This window comes from Vicia villosa, linkage group LG4, assembly GCF_029867415.1.
Source record: "Vicia villosa cultivar HV-30 ecotype Madison, WI linkage group LG4, Vvil1.0, whole genome shotgun sequence".
Taxonomy (NCBI): Eukaryota; Viridiplantae; Streptophyta; class Magnoliopsida; order Fabales; family Fabaceae; genus Vicia; species Vicia villosa.
In genome coordinates, this window is record NC_081183.1 from 116,110,021 (window position 1) to 116,136,957 (window position 26,937).

General features: G+C 35.1%; 1 protein-coding gene across 5 annotated transcripts; it reads right to left on the bottom strand.

The window, feature by feature from the left end:
• Window positions 1–1,657: 1,657 nt before the first annotated feature.
• Window positions 1,658–14,496, bottom strand: LOC131595082 (protein TRANSPARENT TESTA 9-like). 5 transcript variants are annotated; one of them, XM_058867327.1, is made up of 22 exons: window positions 14,002–14,494; window positions 12,839–12,890; window positions 12,677–12,753; window positions 12,466–12,599; window positions 12,261–12,357; window positions 12,057–12,114; window positions 11,699–11,728; window positions 11,415–11,523; window positions 11,175–11,298; window positions 10,906–11,092; window positions 10,490–10,827; window positions 8,265–8,353; window positions 8,121–8,191; window positions 7,088–7,198; window positions 5,819–5,884; window positions 4,671–4,808; window positions 3,829–3,934; window positions 3,667–3,738; window positions 3,499–3,557; window positions 3,187–3,343; window positions 2,491–2,657; window positions 1,658–2,295 (listed from the first exon to the last, which is right to left on the bottom strand). In XM_058867327.1, exons 1-22 carry the CDS (start codon window positions 14,052–14,054, stop codon window positions 1,966–1,968), a joined length of 2,625 nt encoding a protein of 874 aa, XP_058723310.1. In that variant the 5' UTR covers window positions 14,055–14,494; the 3' UTR covers window positions 1,658–1,965. The 5 variants fall into 5 exon arrangements, with proteins under 5 accessions (XP_058723310.1, XP_058723311.1, XP_058723313.1 ...); XM_058867328.1 differs by having other exon boundaries at window positions 10,490–10,815; window positions 14,002–14,492; XM_058867330.1 differs by having other exon boundaries at window positions 12,705–12,753; window positions 14,002–14,020.
• Window positions 14,497–26,937: the final 12,441 nt, after the last annotated feature.

The following is a 26,937-nucleotide window of genomic DNA, read 5'->3' on the forward strand; positions in this document are numbered from 1 at the left end:
ATGTGCAGATTTACTATTTCGGTTTATTAAGGATTAATGTCCAGAAAATCATCAGAATCAGCGTAACACACATTAGAAGAACTATTCATCTAATTTTTGAAGTGACATCAACAGTTCTGATGAATGTTGAATGTTCATCAGAAAAGGTTACATGAAAGTGTTTCTAAAGATAAACTTCTATCAGATCAGAAATCAAGATTTCAAGGCTTAAATAAGCTTTTGCATCCAGCTCAGAAATCAAGATGCACCATTCAGATAAGCTGCTGCTTCAACTCTTAAGACTATTTACAATGGTTTCCAAATTCAACACCCTACTTTTTCACTTTTTATACTCCACATCATCTTCTCTCTCTTCCACCTAATAATTCAACACACATTCAACTTTTACTCACTACAATAGTTTTGTTTAATAAAATTCAATACCCTACTTTACCACCATTCACAACACACTGAAAATTCAAATAATCACAACAACCAATAGGATTTTGCAAAATATTGTATGTGGCCCCCACTCTCATTCATTCAACATGTTGAATTCTTTCAACACAAAGTAATCCACGTCATATTAAACAAGCTATTAAACATATCATTGCATGAATTCAACAGTTGGAAAAAAATTTCAACACCCCCATTGTACATAGTCTAAGACTTCATTCTGACTCTGAAGACTTAACTCTCTTGGAACATCTATGTTACTTGATCTCTTCCATGCTTTTTGTACTTCAAAACAGAAGTACATCTCAAAGAAGAATGATCGGAAACTTATACCAGAAGATAGATGGTACAATAAGGACGTATTGTACGAATCCGGCGTTGGTGTGCTCTTTGACCCCCCCCCCCCCCCCCCCCACGATCTTTTTGGAGCTGTTACATCTAACTACAAGAAAAGTTTCAACTTGTCCTTCTCAGTCATCTCCATGGAATTATATATATGAGACACTATACTTTGAAGATGTAACAATTTGACATCAAGCTAATTGACAAGAAGCTAATACACGCTTCTCGAGCTATATTTTCAAAATCAACAAACAAACTTCAAAGAGAAAGAAATGTCTTAGAGAAATTATTCTAAACACTCTATTGTGAGAAATCTATTTTCTAAGAATATCTAGAACACAAGAGTTGTTGCTCATTAAATTGTGTTATCATTTGTTCTTAAAATTTGTGTTTCAATTTGCTTATTCAAAAGTAATATCTTGTAAACATTTTTATTTGTAAATCTATTGAGATTTGTATTCCTCAAGTGACCAAATTGTTAGTCTGTATGCTTGAGAGGGCTAAAGTGTATTTCTAGACTCTTATAGATTGTTTGTAATCTTTCAAGATTAGTTGATTAAGTCCTTTTCTATGGCGAAATCACCTTGGCGGGTAGTTTCATTAACAAAGTAGAACTAACAACCTATGAGGTGGTTTCATTAACCAAGGATTCTATGGCGAAATCATCTTTTCCATGAACAGCCCAAATAATTAGAATATCGCAGTAGTGATCAAAGTTAAACTAACTGTAATCGTATTATGAAAACAATGCAAATGATTGTGGGGTTGTGTACATCACTCAATAAATAACAACTATGGGGAGGTTAAAGTACTTGTCATTAGCACTGAGAAAAGGTTTCATTATTCTATATTATATAAAACAAGTAGAAACAACAAAAACTGTCTGAACAAGGAGGAAATAAAACTCTTTCCGGAGTTCCCTCAAATTTACATTTGATACAGAGATTACAAATGTATAATATAAAAGAAAAATATGGGGCCTAAATTAGAGCTCCTAAAGAATGGGAAAAAGGGTAAATTTACAAATCAGGAAAGAAAAGACTAGTATACAAAAAGAATGACACTAGGCCACAGTTTCTAATCTACAAATCTGGTATGTATTTTGGGAGCATATACAAAAGGGTGACAGACTTAATAATTTCCTACCCCTAGAGTAAACAGCCTATTATTATGAATTAAGTCAAAAACTTACAATGAATTGGGAGGTGATGTATGTGAAGAAGAATCCTCTGAAACAGGTGCAGACGAACTTGATATGTCTAGCACGGTTTCTAGCTTGAGCAAAGGCTTTATTCTTCTATGAACCTCGTCGCATAGATAATTAATCTCTTCAAGAATCATGAGAAAAGCAGCTTTGCAAGACTCCTCGTCCCTGAATGCCAATATCCATCTTCCATCAACAAAAGCTTTTGTCTTTAACTTCCCATGAGGACTGTACTTGACAGGATCCAGAAAAGGTAAAGCAGAAGGCCGGATCCGCAGGTGTAACCATTTTGGATGCTTATCATCAATCCTGGGCTAAAGAATGAGGACAAAGATGATTGTAACATTACTATACATGACTGATCAAATTAAAAATAATTGTAACATATTTAAATTATAGATTTGCGGATTCTTTCTGAATGGAAACCAATATAAATTTGTACAATTTTCAGCTAATAAAACTACGTGTTTCAAGATTAAGATGCAAGGGTAATAGACAACTATACATACATTGCACCCAGACAAAGGTGCGGCAACCCGAACAATTCCATAGGACTTCTTCAGAGGCAATTCTTCAGCAAGCACAAGCCAACCAGATGTTCCTACAGAGATTGCTAAAAAACAAAAATGGCGCTCTTTGCCCCTCTCAAAAGCAATTCTACAAGGCACGGCATTAACTGCACGTAAAAAATAAACAATTAGGTTTTTTTGTCAAACACACTTTTTAAGTGCGTTAGTTATTAAATTTCCTTGTATATCCCATATTTTATTGTGAGTTTAATTTTAACTAAATTCATTTTCCCTACGCGAGTGGGTTTCATTTAGTAAGTGTTAAGGGTATTTTTAACTAAAAAAATTAGTATCAACTGTTTTGAAGGTGCTTCCTTAGTGATGTAATCTTTTATTTCTTATAAATAAGACTGATAACTCTTCAATAAAATATGGGGTATAAAAGGAAACTTAATACATATAAGACTGATAACTTTTCAAGAAAATATGGGGTATAAAAGGAAATTTAATACCCGTGCCACTATCGGGGGCTGATAACTCTTACTATTGTACATATCATAAATGAGGTGCTTATCAGTACTAGGAATCTCATTGATAGCATATAGAGTTATTAATAAGTATATCTAGGTAAACAACCTAAATATAAACAGAACCAGTCATGAGAGAATACACAAAATCGCAGTTCAGAACACCTACCAAGGTTCATTTCAGTGCCTGGCTTTGGAACTGACATAAGTCCAGAAGTCTGGGCTCGAGAATCCATACGATGATCATAAGGACGATAAATAAGAGGTTGCTCAGGCAAAGTTCTACCGTGAGTGAACATCTGAAGTTGGTGCAGAAGTACAAATACCTACAAGAGAGAGGGGGAACCAATGTAAAGTTCTTCAGTATAAAGGTAAGCAATCTAAGAAGAATCGGAATGGAGGAAAATCCAACTGTACGACATGTTATGCCCAGTGCAGTTTTATAAGAATATAACAAGACAATAAATAAGTGTAGGCAGACCTTCACCAACTCATGCATTCTTTCTCCAGCAGTAAATGATGATCCCTCAGGTATATCTTCTGTAGGAACAACAGAAACAGTATTAAAATCCTTCTTATTATTCTCGACATAACAACAAGCCAAAGAAAATAAATAAATACTGAAAAAACTACAAGGTTACATGCTTACCTTCTGAAAAGAGCATCCTAGGTGGAAAAAGCACGCACTTTGGTTCTTTTGGAGGGTATGAGGACTCCATTGCTGGAGTTCGAAAGTTATATGAATCAAGCACAAAAGTAAGCCACACAAACATAGAAATCCATTTGGCATAACAAGAAATATTAAAATCACCTCTTTTGCACTTTCTCCACTCATCACAAAGAACGGTAATAAGAAGGTCAGGCCAGAAACCTTTAACTTCCTTTTCAAGAGCACAAGCAGAATTCTCGTATGAAATCTGCAACGGAAGGAAAATAAATGTAACTGAAATTAAGATATTCACGTAGCACAGATATTAAACTCATTTTATTATTCACTATAATCAAAAGGGAATATGGTTATTTCATGTCTATAACCATATATTTAATGTATTAGATAGCTATAAATTATTTTATGTGTCATTGGCCCAAATGCTTTCATTGCAAGCGATCATCTTATAAGCCATAAACACCTACTATGTGCGCAAATAAAGGAACATTTTTTTCCAGGATATTATACATCAGCCTTCTAAAATTTAGGGATAACCCCCTTATAGATGGGCTGTCAAGGGGGGAGAACAACGTCATTAATTTAGGAATAACCCCCTTATAGATGGGCTGTCAAGGGGGGAGAACAACGTCATTAAACTACTTGATGTTGGACTTAGGCACCACATAACACCCAAGTCCCTATTACTCTCTCCGTCTCACAATAGGTGTCCTCTTTTAAGTTTTCACATTTTTTAAGATAATATTAATTGAGTTGATTTCAATGATAAAATGAGAGTCATTTACTAAAATAGTCTTATTAATAATAGGTAGTGGAGTAGTTATATGAATTAAAATACAATAAATAAGGGTAAATTAGTGGAAAAAAATAATAAATATCACATTAGTATTCTAAAGAGATAAATAAAAATAGGAAAGAAAACACCTATTGTGAGACGGAGAGAGTAATTAATATAATAAAACACTGAAAGTCCCATATGTTCTTACTTTCAGCAATTTCAGGTGGTGGTTGTTGAATTTTGACTCACTGTAAGGAAACAACTGGCGTAAAAGCCAGCCACCATCCCATAGTGTCTCTGCAGATATATTAGAACGGCAAAAGAGGCTCACTAATGCATCAAGCACCTGAAAAAAACATCCCGTATAAATTAAAAAATTACTAAGCTCAAACATCAAGTAATAATAAAATAAGATTGCTTGACATTTTATTGAAAAATGCCATGTCAGAGTGGAAAGTGGAAAAATGATAAAGACCCTTTTACTAGAGCATTGTAATTTTATCCTATAGAATCTAGAAAATCATCGCATAAACTAAATGGTCAAACTAGTGACACCAGGCAGATACTTATTTTTGTTCAAATTTTCGCATGTGAACTTCCAAACTTCATTTTATTTGTTACCGTTAGGCAGGTACTTACATTTTTATTTATAAAATCAACCACATATTATGATCCGAGTAGCATTTTAGTCTAGAAGATCCTTTGATAGGTAAGCTACATACTAGTATTTTATAATACATACAATCTATTAGTTCCTTTGACCAGCAATGCTATTGGCCGCCTCGGTATCAAATATTGGTGAAATGCTTAAAAAGAAAACACTAGTTAAAGGCACAATAATAATGCGGCTGTGAATGGAGGAACAGGAAAATATATATGGATGGACACATGCATTATAGCAGAAAATTAGATGGTTTGTGCACTAAAGACCTTTTTCATGCTGCTATTGCATTTTAAGTTTTTCAAATACACTGAACCAATGTAATTTAGCATGTCCAGGGAAAATATTCATTATGTTGCAAGCTCATTCATTTGTCCTCACTCACAGTCACAACTCTATATAAGTCTATGCAAGTAAACCCAAGTTTACACAAACGATTTTCTCAGCAGTTAACTTGATCTCAATACCTAGAGTTCCGAACTTGTATGATTCAGAGATTACTAGGAATTTGACAACCATGATGTTTAGGTGCTATGGTAATCCTCAAATATGTTAGATGCTACATTTTCAATACCTAAATCAGGAAAGGTATTTCTACTAATAAGGAGTCAGATACTTCCATGTAGAATAGGTATAATTATTTGACTATTTCTGCAAAGTATGTGTCAACAAGACTATCAAATATAAACATGTACCTGAAATCTAGGTACACGAGGACTTGGCATCACATTTGGAAGCTGAAAAGATACCCCATACAGCTCCTGTAAAACATGGTACGCAAAAACTAAGGAAGCCATTATCAAGCAAAACATCTTATAAATATCAACAAGGAAGAAAATGAAGCTAACATAATAGTTTGCTCCACAAATACATTGCAATAGTAATAAGTGAATCAATTATTACTATAATTTCAGATATAATCTATTAGAAACTGTCACGAAGAGATTCAAAATATCAAACAATCATTTAGTCAGTATCTGTATCTATGAATATGATGTACAAACTGTACCTGAAAATTTTGTTGAAAATCTGTCGTATTTGTGCATTTTATTTGTACCAGTTAATTGTATGCAACAAACTTATAAGGAATAAATTGAACGATGAAGTGAAAATGCAACTACCAAACCCCTACATACACTAGTATCCTAGCTGGGAGCATTGTATTGTACTTGACAATGGATTTCCCAAAAAATGTAATTACTGTCTACAGTGGGAAAGTATCATCTATTTAGGTAAAATATAATCTATTTAGGAGAGTATCTTCTATTCTACTGTTTTATTTGGATAGTTGATTTCTTATTTATGAACTTTCCTATATTAATTTGCATATACCTTTTATAAAGACGTATATCATAATAAAACACAATGTTAAGTATACCTTTCGTAAACTGTATCTAGATGTATCAGAATATATATATACTGTTAAGAGTTCCACATCAGACAATATATGGCCTAAACATGTGCTTATAAGTGGGGGCAATCCTCACCCTACAAGCTGGTTTTGTAGGGATCAGTTAGGTCCAACCACATTTCTTTACATGGTATCAGAGCCTCGTTTAAGATCTGGTGGGTCGTCTATTATGGTTTCCGCTATCGGGTCACCCACTATTTATTTCCACACTCCAGCTGTCTAGTCCTGGACGTGAGGGGTGTTGTTAAGAGTCCCACATCGAACAATATATAGCCTAAACATGTGCTTATAAGTGGGGGCAATCCTCACCCTACAAGCCGGTTTTGTAGGGATGAGTTAGGTCCAACCACATTTCTTTACATATACCTCCATATAAAATAAATCAAGAGGAGAGTACAATAATCAGATATATTTAAATCTAATCGCCGAGCCAACTAGTAAGACTAATAAACTTGATAGAATTGACCATGCCTTCAAGAAGGAAAAAGTGAAAATTATATGGTAGGGGGAAAATGCATCAAGATAACACCGGAAAACAGAGGAAATTGCAAACCTTGATCTTTTCAAGATAAACATCAAGCTCGCATGCAATGCCATCTCTTGTCAAACTAGTTTCAGAAGAAAAAAGTTGTTCTTCCCCTGAAGCCTCACCAACCAAAGCTTGCTGCACAAACATGCAATGGAAATCAAATAGCATATTAAAAGTAGACCGAATTATTCAAAAGTCAAAAAAAAGTACCAAGTCACTTCACTAGAATAAAACTATGAACTACTTCCCCTCCTCCTACTGAAATGATCCTTATTTCCAAGGTTGTCAAAATCAAGATCTTATGTAGGATCAGAGAGGAGTTTAGGGTTTAGGGTTTAAGGTTTAGGGTACCGCTCAAGTTGAAGGGGAAATCTTACCGGTCCACGGTAAGAACTGCGATGTTGTACGGGACAAACACGATAATAATGTATTATTATATAAACCAAGTTCTCACGTATCCAAACTTTATTTCCGTATAACATGAGCTCCCAGCAAAAACTTAATTGAAACGAATTCATTTCTACAAGCAATTCATATTTTTATTCCTGTCCATCATCAAACATTCCTCTTTTTTGTTCTATCCACAAGACAGCTTTCTTGCCACCAACACACAGCCTTGAAGGGAGCCTTTCACCACCATCCTCCACATCATTTATAGAATATCAAGTCCAAGAATTATGTGGATAATAATCAGTTCCATCAAGACAATTAACAGTAATTCTTAACATCTTTTTTCTTTTTATTTTATTTACAGATTACAGTAATAATGGTACTTGGGGATGAAGCGGGTATCTTCAACAGTATTCACAAAGCAACTATGTGATAGAGCCAACAGGTATATTACAAACAATGGCAGCACTTTGAGGGTCTGCCTACCTTCCAATTCCAAAAGGCCCTATTCCTGTCAAATGATAAGATGCCGCCCTCTCTAATCCCCTCCTATTTATTGATAGGCAGCATGTCTTGTTTTGCCTAACTATCTCTCAATAAAACTACTAACTACTCATTAACTAATTAACTAACCAACAAAAGTCAGAATCGGGCAGATGCAACTTACCAATAAGAGCTTTTTTTGCTGTTTGCGTTGTGGAAGAATTCCAAGCCCATCTAGCATTGACTCATCAAGTTCTGCAAAATGGGATATGTTAAGAAAACTTAACTTAGTGCAACGATGAAGCAAATAGACATTCATATGTACAACCTTTAGTTTGCAGTAGAGTGGCAAGCACACTCAAGGAACCCAAAACTTGTAAATCAGCCCCGTCAGTTACATATTCAAGCAAAACTTCCCTACATCAATCAGAAACACCATGTAATAGAACAGTTAATCAAAAGAATAGATAAAATCTGTGAATTGTATTAACATGACAACAATTACAGATTAGAAAAAGAAGAATCTGATAGAATGTATATTTTATCACCCCAAAAGCCAAAAGCTCCCCTCACCAAGAATATCATGATGATCTCAATCTCTTTCAATAACAGAAATTCTTTCCTACCTCCCTCTCTCTCTCCCCCTTCCCCACCTATATAACTAACTAATCAATTGCTTCCCATGTTTTTTGCCAGCTCAGTCCCCCTTTATTTCCCTGTAACACTATGCCTACTATAGACTATCCATATTTCGGGCCCATTCTCTCTAACTGATGCAGACTGACCCATATCTTCCACCACGTTCCTATCAATACCACCCTCTATAAGGATAGCTTTGTCTTCAAGGTTAAATTCAGGATACATCCCAAGCATATATTCATAATCTTCCCGTGTAACATCTTCTGCTGAGCTGTCTTTCCACTTAATCAAGCTCTGCTTCACAGAACTACACTCCCCGACAGTAACTCTCTGTCAAATTACCTTTTCAGGTACAGTTTCATCACTTGCAGCCATCTCCAGTTCCTTATGAAGTAATCTGATAGAAACCAACATATGCACAAAAGGAAATAGGGAAAATCCCTTTCAATTAAAGAATAATACCGTAGAACTTTGGGTGTCGCATTACTAGAGTAGTCAATCCTGGATAGCGGCGTGGAGCAGCCGGCCCAAAAAGTGGGATGGCAGGATAGCGTATGGCGGGATGACCGCCATTTGAAAATTTTTGGACAAATTACATATAATAATTATAAATATAAATAACTCAAAACTCATAAAATATTCATAATCAAATAATGAAACGATGGAGCAGAGGGAGGATCAGGAGACAACGGAAGAGGGAAGAACGAAGTGCCGAGAGAGATGAAACCATTTTAAATTTAAGAGGTAATTTTGATTTTTCAGAGGAAAAGACTAGCCAAGATGCCTATTCAGTTCTGGGTGGTGTGTAACAATAAATAGGAAAGATGCTGAGCAGGGGCAGTTTATCTTAGAAATTCAGAGTGAATTTGGTAAGGGAGAGACCCAACTCTCTAACATTTGGGAAAGGAATAGGCCAAGCTCTCAAATCTTGGGAAGAACGTGTTTGTAAATGTATGTTGTTATCTACCTTTCTCCAGAGATTAATCAATAATATTCAGTTGTTATTCACAAATACTTCCTATTCGTACCAGTTTCTATCACATCGCTCTGAGCTTCCTGAATTAATTGAGCACCATCCAGCCAATTCAGGTAAGAAATCAATGCTGTTTCCCTTCCTCGTGACAGCTTGACAATGCATCAGCAGCTTCATTTTCCAGTCTTGGCTTATATTCCACCTCAAATTGATATCCCAACAGTTTCGCCAGCCAACATTAGAAGGAAGGGAGGAAAGGAAATGAGAAAAAACATAGGGTAAAGAAAGAAGGAAAGGAAATGAGAAAAAACAAAGGGAAAAGACAGAAGGAAATGAAATGGGGGGAAAACAGATGGAAAAGAAATGAACGAAAAGAAACGAAACGAACTAGAGGGAAGATGAGGAACTGCTGAGGGAAGATGAGGAGACGAACCTCATGAAGATGAAGCTTGAACAGCAGAGCAGAGTATAGGAAACACTGCTACATTTAAATAGTTTGAGGAATATCACTAAAATTTAAAGGGAAACCCCAAATTACTCTTAAAACATTTTAACTTTAAAGGGGTAATTTTAATTTTTATGCAAAAAAGGGAAAGCGGCCCAGAATCTGATCCATAACACAAACCGTCCCACACCCACACCACGCAAAACCCCCTGCGACCGCAGCCCTAATTCGCTCCACTTTCCGCTCGCCACCGCGATAGCACTGCTCGAGGCCACTATTGACTACCTAGCAATCATAAACAAACACAGCCGGTCTGTCAACAGTGACAACCGCAGTTATATATTTACTGTGTCACAGTTCCAAAGGCGCAGAAATATGAAGATCATTGTGCCCAAAAAAAAATAAAAATAAAACGAAGATCATTTTTCCTAATCTAACATAAGAATATCAACAGAAAATCAAATTTAAATCAGTGCCCCAAAATATTGACTAATACCTCAAAGCCACATTCGAACTGCTACCATTATTTAGCATGGTGATACTCTGTGGATGAAAACCTGAAGAATTAGGTGAGCATGGAATATTGACTACCAAGCCTTTGTTATTATTCTTGGCGAGATTATCATTATCTATCCCGTCGCCTTCAGAAGTAAAACCATTATCAGGTATCATTCCATTGACTTGACCCCCAAAACATTTTGTAAGGGACTCTATGGGGTAATAAAGTGCAGCAACTATTGTATTTGCCAAATCTTTGATCTTCACTATCCTCAAGATGCAACAAAGTAAGTAGAGAGAAGTGACAACATCACTTTGTATATCCTGGTCAACATGCTACTAAACATTAATAAGATCTTGCTGAATAGCATAAATCAAAAGTAAACAGAGAAACCCGTAAAGTAAGTTTCATACATTAGCAGCCACTATCCTTAGAGAAGGAAGAAGTACTGGAAAAATCAGAAGCGTCAGAATGCTGTCTGTTATTAACCTTTCAACATCAGGAATTCCCGCAGAGATCACATCACTAAAGTAATATAGATTGTCCTCAATTTCATCTACAGCAGCCGTAATGGTAGCCTTTGAGTCTGGGCCTGGATTTCTGTCTCAGAAACCATAATTTCTCTTTAAGAAACAAGGAAATCTGAATGTAACATGCAAAATAAGAAATATGTATGTCTTACTTCTGCGTATCAGAGATCAGTTTGTTTAAATCCATACACTGCTTCTTAAAAAAAGAAACCAGATTGGAGAAGTAATCTGTGTGAGGTGCGCTAGTTATATATCTATTAACAGAGTGGTCTCCAACTGAAAATTGAAGATAAAAATATTACAAAAAATATTCGTAATCATAAGATAACTGAATTAAGAAAGAAACTGAAAAAGTATATCAAACAGCCTCCAAAAAACAGCAAAAATCTCACCATGGTAAACATTAAGGGTCACAGCACGCACAGCAGCGCGAATCATGTTCTCCTCATGAAAGGCAAAGCGTATCGCCTCAACATATAGTGGAAATGAAACTACTTCATCCTAAATGCACAGATAAGTATGGTAAATACATTTTGGCATCTCAAAAACAAAAGCAGATTTATCTGACATCTTCAACCCAGTACAAACATTATTTAAAGTTAATTATCCTTGAAAGACTGGGATGCCCAATTATAAATTGATCCATAAAATTACAAATCTCACAAGATTAGACTACCTGGCTTACAGGACTAGCAATTTTTCCAGACTGCACAAAATATCAAAGTTTAGTTGAATTTAAACCATTAAGTTTTTCTTTCATTTCTTCTTTTTTTTCTTGATGCAATAAAATTTCAAAATATTCTCAAAGCACAATAAAATCCATATAACCCACCTTCTCTAGCCGCAGGAATACAGCTAAAAATAATCAAAACTAAGTATCTTCTCTAGTCTCTACCTTTCTTAAGATATAAACATGAGATCAACTATAAGTCTATAACCAAGTCTAAGTGCTCAGAAGAACATCTTACAAATTACTTTTAAGCTAATAACCTAAATCATTATCAGAGCAAAAAGACTCAAAGCAGAAAACTTACATTGCGAGTCTTCACAAGCAAAGAAATAGTATTCTTGTTTAATTTCCCACCAATTGCTCTTCAATGATGACCATAAGATATTAAAGGATAAGTTAGCAAAATTATACAAAGGGAAGCAAAAAACAAAGGTTGTGTAGAGTAACCATCAACTGCTGTACACTGGTAGTAGTAGTAGTAGTAGTATAAGGATACATTAAAACCAACCTTAAAAAAGATATGTAGTATGACAATAGCTCTTCATTGCGGAAATCAAATGAATATGTAATTAGGAAGTTCATATGTTCATTACTAAGCATATAATCTGCAAAAGTAACAATAAAGAAGAAAGCCAAGCCCATCAACATTGTTAAATCCAGTGTAGAAAATAACGCGACTGCGGAAATGGAACTCCATTTGACAAACAACTTACATATAGCATGTTCACTTTGAAGGTTTTGGATCATAATGCTAACAGTTTGTAGCAACTGAAGTGGAATACTAATAGTCCTGCTAAGCTTTAGAACACGTACAAAATCCCCCACAACTTGATTTTCCATGAAAAATCTGCCACAAGCTAGGATATATAAATTGCCAGAATAAAAACAAGTATACCAAGGAATATAAGCATAACTGAATCTCACTCAAAAAAGCTTGGGTCGTGTTGGTCACCATATGTTATCAACTCCGCGATTGATCTCAGTGCCTCAATAACAAAATCCTTCACAAATAATAAAAATAGAGAAGTTGAGGAAACCTCGAGAAATAAGTCAGAATGTTCTAATCATAGCTAAAGTTTTTATTACCTTATTAACCTCATTAACTATTTGAACTTTTGATAACTGATCAGCTAAGTACCTAAACAACACAAGGCAGCAGGGCAACATAGTAAATAAACAAAACGGAATATCAATGAAGTTTACCCAATCACACACTAACTTGGAATAAAGTTTTGGTACATAATAGCTTTGGCTTTGTTTGGGAATTTGGAGGGAAGGGAAAGGGTTGCTTCCAAAACCCTCCTTCAATACAAATTGAGTTCCCCATATTAGGGGAATTTTGTGTTTTAAATAAAAACAAACTCTTCCCACTTAAATCCTTATATTTTTTTCCCTCAAAACCTTCCCTTCCCCTCCCCTCCCCTCCCCTCCATACTCCCAAATGAAGCCTTAGAGATTAGCTCTCAGCTTGATATTATTCATAATGAAAATTGTACATGGAGAACCCCTTAATTAACGGAATTGATCGGGGCTACATCAATCATAATATAAATCCTAATAAAAATATAATTATTATATAGAGTATATCTTCATAGTAAAGAATCAAATCAGCATATATCTCAACACTCTCCCTCAAGCTAATGCCTTCAGATTGTAGGCATCAAACTTTTCACAGATGCAAGTTATCCTTTGTCCTCAAATTGTGAAAATGTCCACCAATTGGTCATTACTAAAACCAACAAATGAAGTATCAATCTCACCTAACACAATTTTGTCGCGAATATAATAATAGTTTCGCTCATGAAAGACGGAATTAGAGACAATATGTAAGGCAGCTTGATCATCACAAATAAGACTCACAGTCTATTTAGTATGACACCTCTGAAAATAGGCGTGTACATTTAATTTATTTATTCTTTTCAAAATATTTCCAGTATTGCGTGTCAGTGTCGTGTTTGAGGTGGCCGTGCTTCATAGCTGTCGGTGCCTATTTTACAAAAGCACAACTCTTGTGCGAGACATATGAGCTCCTCACTAATCAGTTCTTAATCTTAACAGCTATATTATCGTTAAGCACATATCTACCATTTTTTCACTATTTCACTATTCATTATATAAATTAAACTTTGAATTACAAATATACAACAATGCAAAATAAAATTATAAGCTTATGGATAAGAGACAAACGCAGATTATTGAAAAAATTATCGATTATGCGGCATTGAGGAAAATTGAGAATGAAAATTTACCTAAGTTGATCCAAGGAAAAACGATCTTTGGATCTCCAGAAGGAAAACCACATGGTTATGAGAATCAATAAGCGAAATTGAGGACACTACAATTCATCATGAATCGAAATTGAAACTGCTCGATCCACACGAGCAGCTTCAGAGAGAGAGAGAGTAGGGTTTTCGAAAGATCGCGATGAGAGAGAAACAGAGAGAAAGAGTGTATCGCGAGAAACAGAGAGAAAGAGTGTTATCGAAACAAACAGAGAGCACTTTGATTTCGATTATTATTAATTAATTATCGAGAGAGGTTGAAGTTGAAATTGATGATGATGAATTGATGATGATGAGTCAGACGGTGGGAAAATATAAAGAATTTGAAGGAAATTTGAAGTATGACGGAATGGAACATGTGTTACATAAATGAATCTTCGCGATGGTGTTGTTGTTGAGTATAGGATGAGTATACGAGTAGTTGATTAACAGCAACAAGGAAGAAAATGCCTTTTCGATGCAAAATGGGATCATCTTTCCATGACCCAATACATCATTTGACACTTATTAGATATTACCCCCTTTGTTTTGCTATCCACACCACCTCTCTACTAAATTATATCACTCCATTTTCTTAAATTGTTGTTTTTGGGATAATAATACTATTATAAGCTTTGTTACTTTTGGTTTTGGTGGAAGTAAAGTTAACAATCTTTTAATAATACACTTAAGTAGTCAAATTGATAGATATATAGAGACATCAGACCGTAAAGAAGTGAATTTAAACTCGTAATATCTCATTTATTCACTTTTAAATAACAAATTTTCAGCCACTAAAAAAATTAACATCTTTTATTTACATTATCATAAATGAAGATGAATTATGCGAGGGGGTAGATTATATGATAAAAGATTGAGAGGAAACATCAATATTTATAATTTTACATTGTCTTCGCTATCAAATTATTTGGGTTTAATTATTTTTTTAGGTAATAAAAAATTTAAGTGAATTGGGCTCCGCGGGCTCATCGGAATCAAGGCAAACTTAAGACTCAGAGAGCGCTTATAGAGGTACTTACAAGTCACCAACCAAAAAGATTATCACATCGGTAGCGGAGGTTATGTAACAACCTAAAACCCTGAAAACATTTTTATAAAATATAAACAATTATTTCTCCAAAACAGGTGTTACACATGCTCAACAAACATACTCTTTCAAAATAAAACATAAAACAGCAACGGAACTCAATTTCAAACATACTTTAAAATTGTCTTGATGAAATAAAATATTTGATTAAACAAATAATCCAAAGCAGCGACATCATAACAACAAATAAAACGTCTCAATCCCAGTGTTACAAATCAGAGCACCATCAACAACTAAATAACGTGGAAAAAGCAGTAAATAAATGAAGAGGTTTCAATGTCATCCTCCAGCTCAACAACAGCTACTCCTCTACCTGATTATTTGTATTCCATGAGAGTACAGAACACCACAAACAAATAAATATGGGGTGAGAATAACTTCACAGATGTTATTGGTGTATAAAACAGTCAGGATAGTTTTCAAATAACAGTAACATCAATTATCATTTTCACACCATAATTTACAACAACAACAACAACAACAATCACAATGCATTATGTAATGCAATATATTCCTCCCTCAAGAGGTATGAGGTACCAAGTTTTTAGATGCTAGAGTTATGTTACTGAATTATCCATGTCTCATGTTCCTCTCTGAACTGTGTTCCTCTCTAAACATGAGATCGTGAACCGTAACCTCGTTAGACCGAAGTCCTACCTATATTCGATATACATGAATTCATAAATTATAGTAATAACAATCACAACTCATATTCAAACAACAATTAACATCTCATTTCATACCCAGCAACAAATAATACTCGTATCTAATATTCAAGAAGGTTCCTCTCTAAACCCACAAATTTTCTAATGTAATATCATCTTTGCAATTCCTCTATGAATTACTCAACTCAACATATTATATAATTACAACTCAATAATTATATAATTATTCACAAATACTCATCAGCAGAGCAAAAATATATTATTACTCATCTCAGCCCATTAACAGGGTAAAAGAACACTTACTCCCAGAATTATCAACACAACTCTAAACATGTCAGAGTTACTCAATTTTAACTTTGATAACTCATAAAGTCTTACTCTACAAATTCTCAACAACTCAAATTAAATCTTTTAGTTAACGGTCTCACTCAAGTAATAATATAACTCAAAACGGCTCTAAGAAGTCAAAACCTCCAACTCTAACTCTAAAGTTCATCAGATTTAAATCTAAAAAACTCAAACAACTATAAACATGTCAAAGTTACTCAAAACAAATAAAAATATGACTCTTAATAACTCAAAAACAACTCTGACAAGCTTTCGCATAACAAATCTGACTCTTAAACTTATCAAAAAGCTAACGAAAGGTCATGAACTCAAAAATACTCGAGCAAATATGGCCAAGGAAACGTGGAATACATGCAAGCATTGCTTGCTGAAGAAGAAAACTTGGTTGGTCAAAGTGGAAAATCATGGTAGGCTCGTTTGGTGCAAGGGCGGTATGCCTAGTGAGAGCCTCAAATCTTTGCCTATAAATAGAAGTTTTCAATAAAGCGCAAAGGGAGTTTTGGTTGATCGGAAGAGTACAGAATTAGAGTAGGTTCACTCAGGTATACAGTAGGAGAATAAGAGAGGAAGTCTGAAGGCGGAAGTGCTCCTCAAATGATAGGGTGTATACCACTTCCAAGGTCAACTTCTCTAGAAAGACTAGTTATTACGCTAACCATGAGTAAGCGTAGCTAAAATATATATTGTTAAGGGTTAGATGTAGTCATTATATTCATGTACTAAATAGATCATGACATTCTATGTAATTTTACTCATGTTGTAATATTGGTGAATCTTGAATCTTAATGGTTGTTTTAGCTTTACAACCGAAAAACATGTTTTCATGGTGTGACCTGACATCGAAACGTGTTTGTCGTTACTAGATCCAAGATAATTATTTATTGAGTATTAATCCTAAACATAGGTATAAACTCAATATTCACCTGTTTTCTAAGAGGATTGAAGTGAAATGCCGCTACTTTACGAGTGTTAGGACTTAATGTTATGTGTTGGTTAATAGCCCGACATATCGATTATTCGGTAACACACTGTCGTACCCCCGACTTTGCCCTACCTTATTCTATGACTATCTTGTTAAACAAAGGAAACTTATCTAGAGGGAGTGAATAGATCCTTAATTAAAATTATTTGGTGAAAATATTATTTTAAAACGTTTTAACTATGGATAGCAGAAAACACCCAGATTAATTCGTCTAATTGGAACCGTTATCGGAAAACTTTGATATGCGTTAAAACTACTAAGATTGAAATGATAATGAAAAGCCGTCGAATCAATATATTTCAACAATCAACACAATACGTTTGAATTTAAACACGCAAATAATTTATTTCAAATTAAATGATTAAACAAAAAATAGAGAGAAGCAATTTATCGAGCACTTATTGTGCAGTAAATTTTAATCAGAATTTTCTTAAGATTTTGTTGATTTGAAAACCAATTACAATCACAAGGATTGTAATCAACACAATATAAAAGTTTTGAAATGATATAGAATCTATCTAATCGTATCGATTGCACAATTTCACAATTCAATAATTTGCTATTGAAAGTAAATGAGAGAAATAGAGAGAGGGGATACAAGGATTTGTTTAGGCAGTTCACCAATCATCCTCGCTATAGCAACGTCTGCCCCTAATTCCAAACGGAAATGAGATAATCAATTTTACTTTGTAAAATTTATTTACAAGAGAAATGTAGCAATCCAATCCTATAAATCCTATGTTTGTTGTTGATCCTAACTCTTTCTCTTCCCTTGATCTTAAGTCAATCACGAACCTGATAATACCAATTGATTCTCCGGTTACCGCTACTTCTTCGACAAAACCACTTTCATCGAAGCTTTCACTCGGCTAATTCCAATTGCAAATTATCGTGACCCAAGACTCCCAAATGATCCTCCAGTACCGTTACTCCTTTGATATAACCACCTTCTTCGAATCTTTCGCTCGGCTAAATCAAAATTGTGAAGTCTTGTGCAAAACCCCTAAATCAACACCTTGATCTTGGAAGACAAATCTTCATAATTTTTCCCAATGAAACCCCCAAAGATTCTTAACCCAATTTACAATTCAACAACCTAAATTAGACATTATCAACCTAATATAGGTTGCATCCAAACAAAAAATGATTATGTGTAATTTCTTTGTGTGTACGCATAGATGTGAGGTTGAAGATGAAGAGTAATCTTTGTATGTTTATGGTTTCATCAACATTAAAATGATGCATGTATGAGGTATTTATGTGTGCAAGTTGGAGGCAAAAAGAGAAACTGGAAGTTTAGAAAAGAATGCAATTTTTTAAAACAACACACTGCATGTGTCGACTCATATTAGTGCATTTGTCGACCTATATCAGGTCATGTGTCGGCTCATGAGAAACAAAAGTTACGGGCTTTAAAATTGAGCAGTATGTGTCCATCTATGCACATTCGCATTCTTTTATGGTAAACAAACATGGTCACAAATTGTCTGTATGTTAATTCGTTCGCCTCTTCATAGGTCTAGTTTGCAACTAACCATGATGAGAACATAGATTCCGTGACGCTTGCCCTCTCTAAAACATTCTCCATCCGGTCATGGTCGGTGCAGTACACAGACTTCTCACCTATTAGATGGAAAAACATGCGTTCAACGGCGGGTTTTCGTCATTGAATGTTGTAAGAGAATATTCGCCAGCTTGCTTTGCATGGAGAGATGTATCTACAGTCAAGGTATTGTTTAATTTCATCAACTGGTTCGTTACCATGAGACTTCTCAGGCGGCTTATGAACTACGGAGGTGGTTATTCTGTCATGTCCTTTGTGGATGTATTTGAATAAATATTTGATTGACGTACTCTAATTACACCACTCCATGTTAATATGAGATTGGTACTTCAACAATAACTTTTTGTTGTGGGGACAACATGCCTATTGTCCAAAGGGATGCCATTATTTTGAATGATGTATGTAGATGATTGTCTTCTGTACAGAGGATAACCATTTGCATCGACAATAGTGTTTTCTATGAACCTTTTAGGAAAGAATTTAGTGCATTTATCGTGCTTCATACACGGTGATATTTGCCTAGACAAACCACATGGACCATGAACCATGTGCGATTTGACCAAGTTGTACAAAGTCGAAGCCATGTATTTTGGTGGATATGATTCGGTCGATGTCGTCAGGGGTCGGTTATTTACTTTAAGAATGCAGGAAAATCATAATGTGAGCGTGTGGGAGGCCTCTCTTTTGAAATTCTATGGTGTACATAATTGTCCAAAAATAAAAAACGATTAATTGAGGTATGTAAGTAAATAACAGAACATAAAGTATGATAAGAAATATAAAGGAATGACATACATGCCAAAGTGCATCAAACAACATGTTTCCTTGTTATATCACGCATAAGTTCGTCAAATTTAATTTTTAATACTTTGGCTACAATATCGGGGCGGTCATGTGGGCTTAAGTTATTGGGATCTAGTTGACGTTTAATTTCTGGCCAATTTGGGTTGCAGGTGAAGGTTATAAACAGGTCAGGGAACCCCAATTTACTTGAAATTTTCATTCCGTCAAAATAAAGTTGGTCCATATACCTTTTTATCCCAACAAATGTTGAAGGCAACACCACCCTCTTTCCTTGTTCCCCACTTTGGTGTGATGTACTCACATCAGTTTGTTGTTGTAAGTTGCAATATTTACCAACTTTAAACTTAGATTGATTTTTTCGCAACCAGTTAAGACGTTCGAATTCCACCATAGTGTAACCGTCCACCAAAAACTGTTGGAAAAGTCATCGGGAGTGAAGTAAATTCTTTGGTTCAGAAATGCGCTCTTGTAGTAAAAAACATAGCCAATCTTTAATGGTTTGACAGCTTTTCTTGGTGCCTTAATTTTCGTGCTTGTACCTGTGAAGAATATTTTCCTGGTAATCATCTTCCCCATATACAAAAATCAACGGATATTGGTAGCCAAGATAAGCCGGATTGAACCTGTCTATCCTTTGCAATCCACCGTCACGTTCGTGGATGATGATGTCCTGTAGCTCCGCAAAGTCAGTATCACCCACAATCAATGCATCCACTTCCGACACTGTGGGCATGTTATAGACGTGACCGTCACCAGGACGATTGGAAATCAGTTTCAGCTTCAAGTCTTGAAATGTGTTTCCTCTCAAAACATCCCTTACATTTCTAAAAGCTTTTTCATGGACATTTTTTTCATCCAACATATGCTTCAAACTTGTGACTAAATCCTTTTCAATTTTTTTATCCCTACATTGTCAGAGAGCACAAAAATTAGCAATAGGCACAGTCCAAAGTTAAAGGTTCCAATGAAAATGGCATTCACAATCATGTTTATGGGATTTGGTTTACCTGAAACAATCTATTATGTTTTTAACTGCATTATTCGTGTCAAAGATGTAAAGCTGAGCATATTAATGAGTTTTCCCAACCTCGGGCAACATAATTCCGATGCGGTGACATGACTGACCATGAAGTCGCAGAGTAGGAGGACCATGGCCCCTGGAAGTCGGCGTGTCAAACTTCATCCCAGGTGAAGTGAAAGAGAACATCGCATTGTAAGTTCGTATGTTTTGTTGGAAATTTTTACTATGTGGAGATGTTCTAATTAAAATTAGAGAATGTAACAAAGGTGAAGGCTGCTTCATAACTGGCAGCATAACTTTTCCACTTCTGCACCATATATGAAACTTAGCACTTGTAGTATTTTTTGTTTGGCTTTGCGTTCTTGATACCACATACACGTGTTTCAATGTTCGCATTCCTTGCTCGGGTTACCAACATCAAAGTATTTTGTGAGTTACAATAAATTCAACTTAAAATTAGACAAATATAGTAGTTATTCAAATAAGTTATGGTGATGAAAATAACCTTACAGATGATCATCAAATTCCTCTTCCAATGGGGCAACATCGGAATATGATGAATTTGCGAGACTATGATTCGAGTCTGAATCGGAATTTCCATCAGATGAAGAATTATTCGGGGGTAGTTGTTGGTTAGGTGATATTGATGCAGCATTAGTAGCTACAGTATGGGCATTTGTTTTGACATTCCTATGATTGTGTCGAAGAATGTTGGCTGAAGAGGTACCGGTGGAGCTGTACGGTTCGGTATAAAGAGAAGTCGATGCATCAAAGTTTGGAGGATGGGAAGTTGCAGTTTGGATAAATGGAACTGTGTGATTAGTAATGCACAAAGGGGAAGCACAGTTATTTTCTCTTGTGGCAGATACTCCAATGTTATTGTCAGTTATAAGGGAGGCAACAAAGGAATGTGATTGTTTGTGACCAACCGAAGGAGGAAGTTGTTCACTTTGCAGTGGTATTTTTCTTGATTGTGTATGAATTGGTGTAGTAAAAACAACAACATTAGTGGTCGAATTGGAGGAGCTGAGGTTGGATGGTGAAATAACTTCATTGGAATTGACAGTGGGAAACAAATTAATCCCAGGAGTCATATCAAACTTTTTCCTCTTCAGAGGGGGCAATGGTGTGTAATACTCCATTCGAGGGTACAGTATGAGATGTATTAACATCATTTGTCAAGGATGTTGTATGATGTAAGCGGGAGTATGTTGTGACGGGGATCGAAGGTGCACCAATAACATTCTCCTTTTTTGAATCAGATTTGTGATATTTCTTGTCCATGAACATTAATTTTCTTCATCTTCTTGTAATGGAAGTTGGTGATTCATTATTTTCATCCATATATATGGAAGTATGGTTGATATGGTAGGTCCATGTAAAAATGGTCTACGCACCCATGTATATACAATAACTTTGCATAATTAAAAGGGTTGATGGGGAAGAAGGCATAAGGTGGTTCATATGTTTGGGGTATAAAGGAGGGGGAAGTATAACATATTAGATTACTTTAAATAAAAATACATTTGTTAATGATAGTTTTATATTATATAACTATCATACCTCGTGTATTTTAACCAACTTTAATGTAGTGTATATCATCATTTGCGCCAGAATAGCAGCGAGATACAACAATAAGATCTGGTTTGGTGGGCATAAATGTCTAAGCTCTGCATGAAGTGACATATATTAGTGCAGGAAGGGTGTTGAAGTGAATATAATATGTGAATTATTCAATGGATAATTACAACATATCACCAGGAATTAAGGTATTTTGCAAAGTCACGGTTGAGATTGTGTAATGGTAAAGAAACTCACTCTGTTTACTACAACTTATGATGTTACAACCATAAAGATATTACTTTCCAAATATTCACAACCATCCATACTGAGTTTTATTTCTGTTTTGTTTATTGTTGGATCAAGTATACATATCAAAGTTCAATAAGTACAATAAAATGTTTTCCATAATTTTAGAGAAATCATAAACAACCTCCATTCTTTCAGTAGGTAATTTGAATAGTTTTACAAATTACATTGCAACATGTCTAGGATAAAATTTGTGTATTTCCTCACACAAAATAAAATAAAATGAAGTACACAATTCAAACTATCAAATTCATTACATAATAATTTACTGATTAAAAATAATATCCATTGTCAAGGTTGAAGTTCATTTTGTAAAATGCCAGCAAGCACCAATAACACACAAAAAAATAGACCATATCTAGCGGAATATGTAAACATCAAACGATAACTTTTTCTCCCCGCTTGGAGCATTTCTTCACTTTAGTCGAAGAAAGGTCCCCTTCAGGAAGAGCCTTAAGGCGAGGCGTCGGTGGAATCGTCTGGAGACGTCCTTTTCACATAAGTAGTTGGGGTAGCCGGATCAGGAACAAGGGTAGATGTAATTTCACCATCCTTCATAAAGGTTAGGACAAAAGTCAATAGATATGCGGTGAGGTAGATAAACGAAAAGAATAAGTTAGGACTAAAAAATTACCGTGATGGGAGTTATATTTTTAATAGTGACATCCTCACCTACACTTTCTAATATATGTTTCAAAGTTGACATGGATCAAAATTACAACAAATGATTACGGTAAAGTTTGTAATGATAACAGAAAGTAAATGTAATTGGAAACCCGGAAGCGTTTAAAACTTGAAGTGAATGTGAGTTGTGCTGAATAACTGCATTTGGCTGGGAAGAAATAGAAACATTAATCAATTACAGTGTGAGAAACATTTGATACCCTTGTTCAAGCATTGTAAAGGATGATTACCTGAAAAATTGCAAGAGGACCTTCAATTTGAGCGATTAGTTGTTCATCTTTTAAAAACTGGACGAATGAACAACTTTTCCATCTTGGTTGCCATTTCACTTTGAATGCAAATTTCTTGCCCAACATTGAATCAAGTTTAAGAGGAAACTCAAGTGGATCGTTGATTCCAACCTATAATGTGAATGGTAGAAAGGTATAAAAAATCATGACAACATGCCTATCTTAATTTATGAAAACATTACAACATAGCTGATAAATATGGACATATTAAGCTAAGTCATGGTTGCACAAAGTTGTGCAACAGAAGTTTCCAAGAGCTCGGTGGCTTTGCGATCCGGAAATACAATTTTCACAATGTTTCCATCATGTACAGCTTCAACAACAATCTTCAACCTACTTAGCCGACACAAAAAATAGAAACATAAGTCCAAAGCAAGAAAGAAGCAAATTACAAACCACATAGTGAAATGCAAACCGCCAAATTTTCGCTTCAGTACGGTGTCCATCCTTGCAACAAATGGAGGTTTGTCGCCCTTAGCAGCTTAAGGGCACTGGTGGCACGCCCTGTAGCACAAACCATTTTCTGATGCTATAAGTTTATTAGTGGTTGCAACAATCACGCAGAATGTGGTATGTACATAAAGCGAATGTTAGGTAATGTGAAAGAAGACAGTGTGAAATGAAATCACTGTTAACTAAATAACAATGTTATAAACCTCGCCCAATTGGATGATCTCATCAACTCAAATATATATAGATTTATCCAAAAACTTTTAAGTGTGGGAGACATTTGTGAGCCAGAAGATTGCTGTGAACACTAACGGTGGGGGTGCTAGTTGTGCTTATTGACTTTCCAAAGTTACATTCCTTAGGCAAGTTGTAGAAGTAAAGTTATCAACAAAAGTGTACACAACTAATTAGACAGCATAATAAATCATTACTTACAAATAATATGGCAACACACATGAAAGAATAAAGTTATAAGTCATATAGGAAGGGTGTGTACCGTTTTATAAAATCATTGATTTCAGGAAAACCGACATTGATATGCATTTTTGTGACATTGTATGTGTTTGTAACAGCAAGAGGATATTTGCCTATAAAGAAGTTATTATAAAGTCAAGGAAGAGTATATAGATAAAAAGAATCACATAAAATATTTAGATAAAGTATAGTTAAAAATATGATAATGTATAATTTTGTTGTTGGTGAGAACGTTCCTCCTTCACTTTAGCATATTTGAGGAAAATGATAGTAGGTTTGGTAGAATCAATGATTTTTTGTTTGTAGTCGAAGAAATCCATTGTGTAGCCTTCCCAAAGTGTACAATTCAACGTGTTGTTGCTTCGGTTTGAAATGGAGATTATTAGTGATCATAACAAACATAACCTGAAAAAAATTGACACCAAAAGAATGTTGTTAACAAACATCCCCCAAATCTCGCAAAAGCAAGTTGACTTGTGGTTTTTTCTCTCCAGCTTGTGACTGAGTGTATCCTACGTCATCAACGATACCAATAACATCTAAAATAATTCATAATATTATGGGCATTTAAACAAACGTGCATAACAAAAAGGAAACATAGCTTGAGATTTTATGAATGACAATACCACAAAGAATATTCTTTTGCCATTTTCCTGAGATTATATCCGTAATAGGGGTTAAGTTGGTCGACTTATCGAGGATGTCATGCTTGTCAACATCCCCAATGGTTGTACCGCCAATGAATTTGAGGAGAAACTTGTGGTTTGTTGGTTTGAACATCAAGTCATTAGGTTGAACTTGAAAGTTGGACATCGTACAAGTAACACTATTAGTCAAATCGGAATAAAATGTTTGTTTGAAGATAGTCATAACAACAACATTAATAGCATGGCCCTGAAAGGTAAACATTATCTAAAAATATTATATTCATCAGCATCAACAATAAGAGATAACATTTTGTAGGTCAAAAATTAAAAAAAAATATAACATTCATCAGTATCAACAATAAGAAATAACATTATTTTGGTGAAAAATATGAAAACATGACATTCATCAGCATAAAAAATAAGAAATAACATTTTGAATTAAATATGTTTGTGGTCCCTATAAATACCCAAAATCTAGTTTTAGTCTCTATAACATTTTTGTTCAAAGAATGATCCTCATAAAGTTTTCTGTTTCTAATTTTGGTCTCTACCGTCAACTTTCATAAACGGAAGCTGACGTGGCACGCCACGTGGAAGACAGCTTGACAAACATTTTAAAACGTCTTAGGTTGAGGGGGTTTTAAACCTCCTCTAAATAAACAATTTTATAGCTCAGATATACAAATCCCTTAATCTATCTAAGTTACTAAATTATTAGAGAAGTTTCAGTGTATGAAACATGTGTTCTCTTCTCTACCAGAAGATAACAACTTCCATGCAAGTCTTTTTGATTGAATGAAATTCTCCTTTAATTTTCTTTTAGTCTATTTTCATTCCTAGCAATATTATTGTTTACGGTGATTTCCGGTAAACAACCGCTAGTCCTTCAAACTATAAAATATACTTTGGTTACTCGCAGGATCGACTAGATTGATCCTAGGACATAGTCAAACAATTGTCTTTCGATATGATTTGATTCATGCTTGTTTGTTCTGGCTTCGAGAAAACTTGTTTATGATATGATCATTGTCATACGGTGAACTGACTTTTATAATCGAAATGTGCGGATAGCAAGAGTCGCCACCGACTTTTATTTTATCCAAATTAATCAGAAAGGCTAAAAGAACAGGAAAGACCTTTTAAAAAGATTTTGAGTTCGGGGGGTAGGTTATACAAAGGGAAGGTGTAAGGCACCCTTTGCATCCATGGTTATCCATGGGCTCTTAATTCCTTGGCTCACTTGTTTGTTTGAAAAGTTTGAAGTGTCGTGTGTGAATAGTAAAAAGATTTCGTTAAGGACTTTAGCTGGTAAATAAGCGTAGCCTTGTTTTGAAATTATTTTGAAAAGGAGGTGCGAAAAGTAGTTTGAATTTGATTTGAATGTGAGCAAGCAATTAATAGCTACCTACCCTACGCTGTCTTTCTTGTTCTTTAAGTCTTTCGGGCGAAAGGATCTATCCATACCATGAGAGGGCAAGAAGTCTTTCAATTGGATGTGGGGGTCATCGAGAATAATCGTTCGCCACAAGACTGTCCCTTGCCATAAAGAGGGCAGGTAGTCTAAGGGAAGGATATAATAGTCTTTTTAGGCAACATGTAAAGACTCCTTAGCGATCGAAGGGGCTATCACCATTTAATCAAGGGACGAGATCATATTTATCGTAGGCAACTCGAAGGGACCATGATCTTTATATCGAGGGACTATGATGATTTTATCGAAGGCAACAGGCTAAGGAGTCCCTACGCTCGAAGGGACTTGACTATTTGATCGAGAAGGCAGCATAAGAGGACGTTACCTTAGAGGTGTGTGTGTGGCACAATCAGGTGGTTAATTCAGATATTGTTATCTTGTAATTAATTATCTAATTTAGTTCAAGGCTTGCACTCTCTAAGATTACTAACCACAGCAGAAAAATAAAGGCAGAATGAAAATCCTACGCTATTACAATAAACACCTGCGGGGATGGGGAATTAAAAGGCAAAGAATAAGAAGGAACAATAATTAATCAAAAAATATT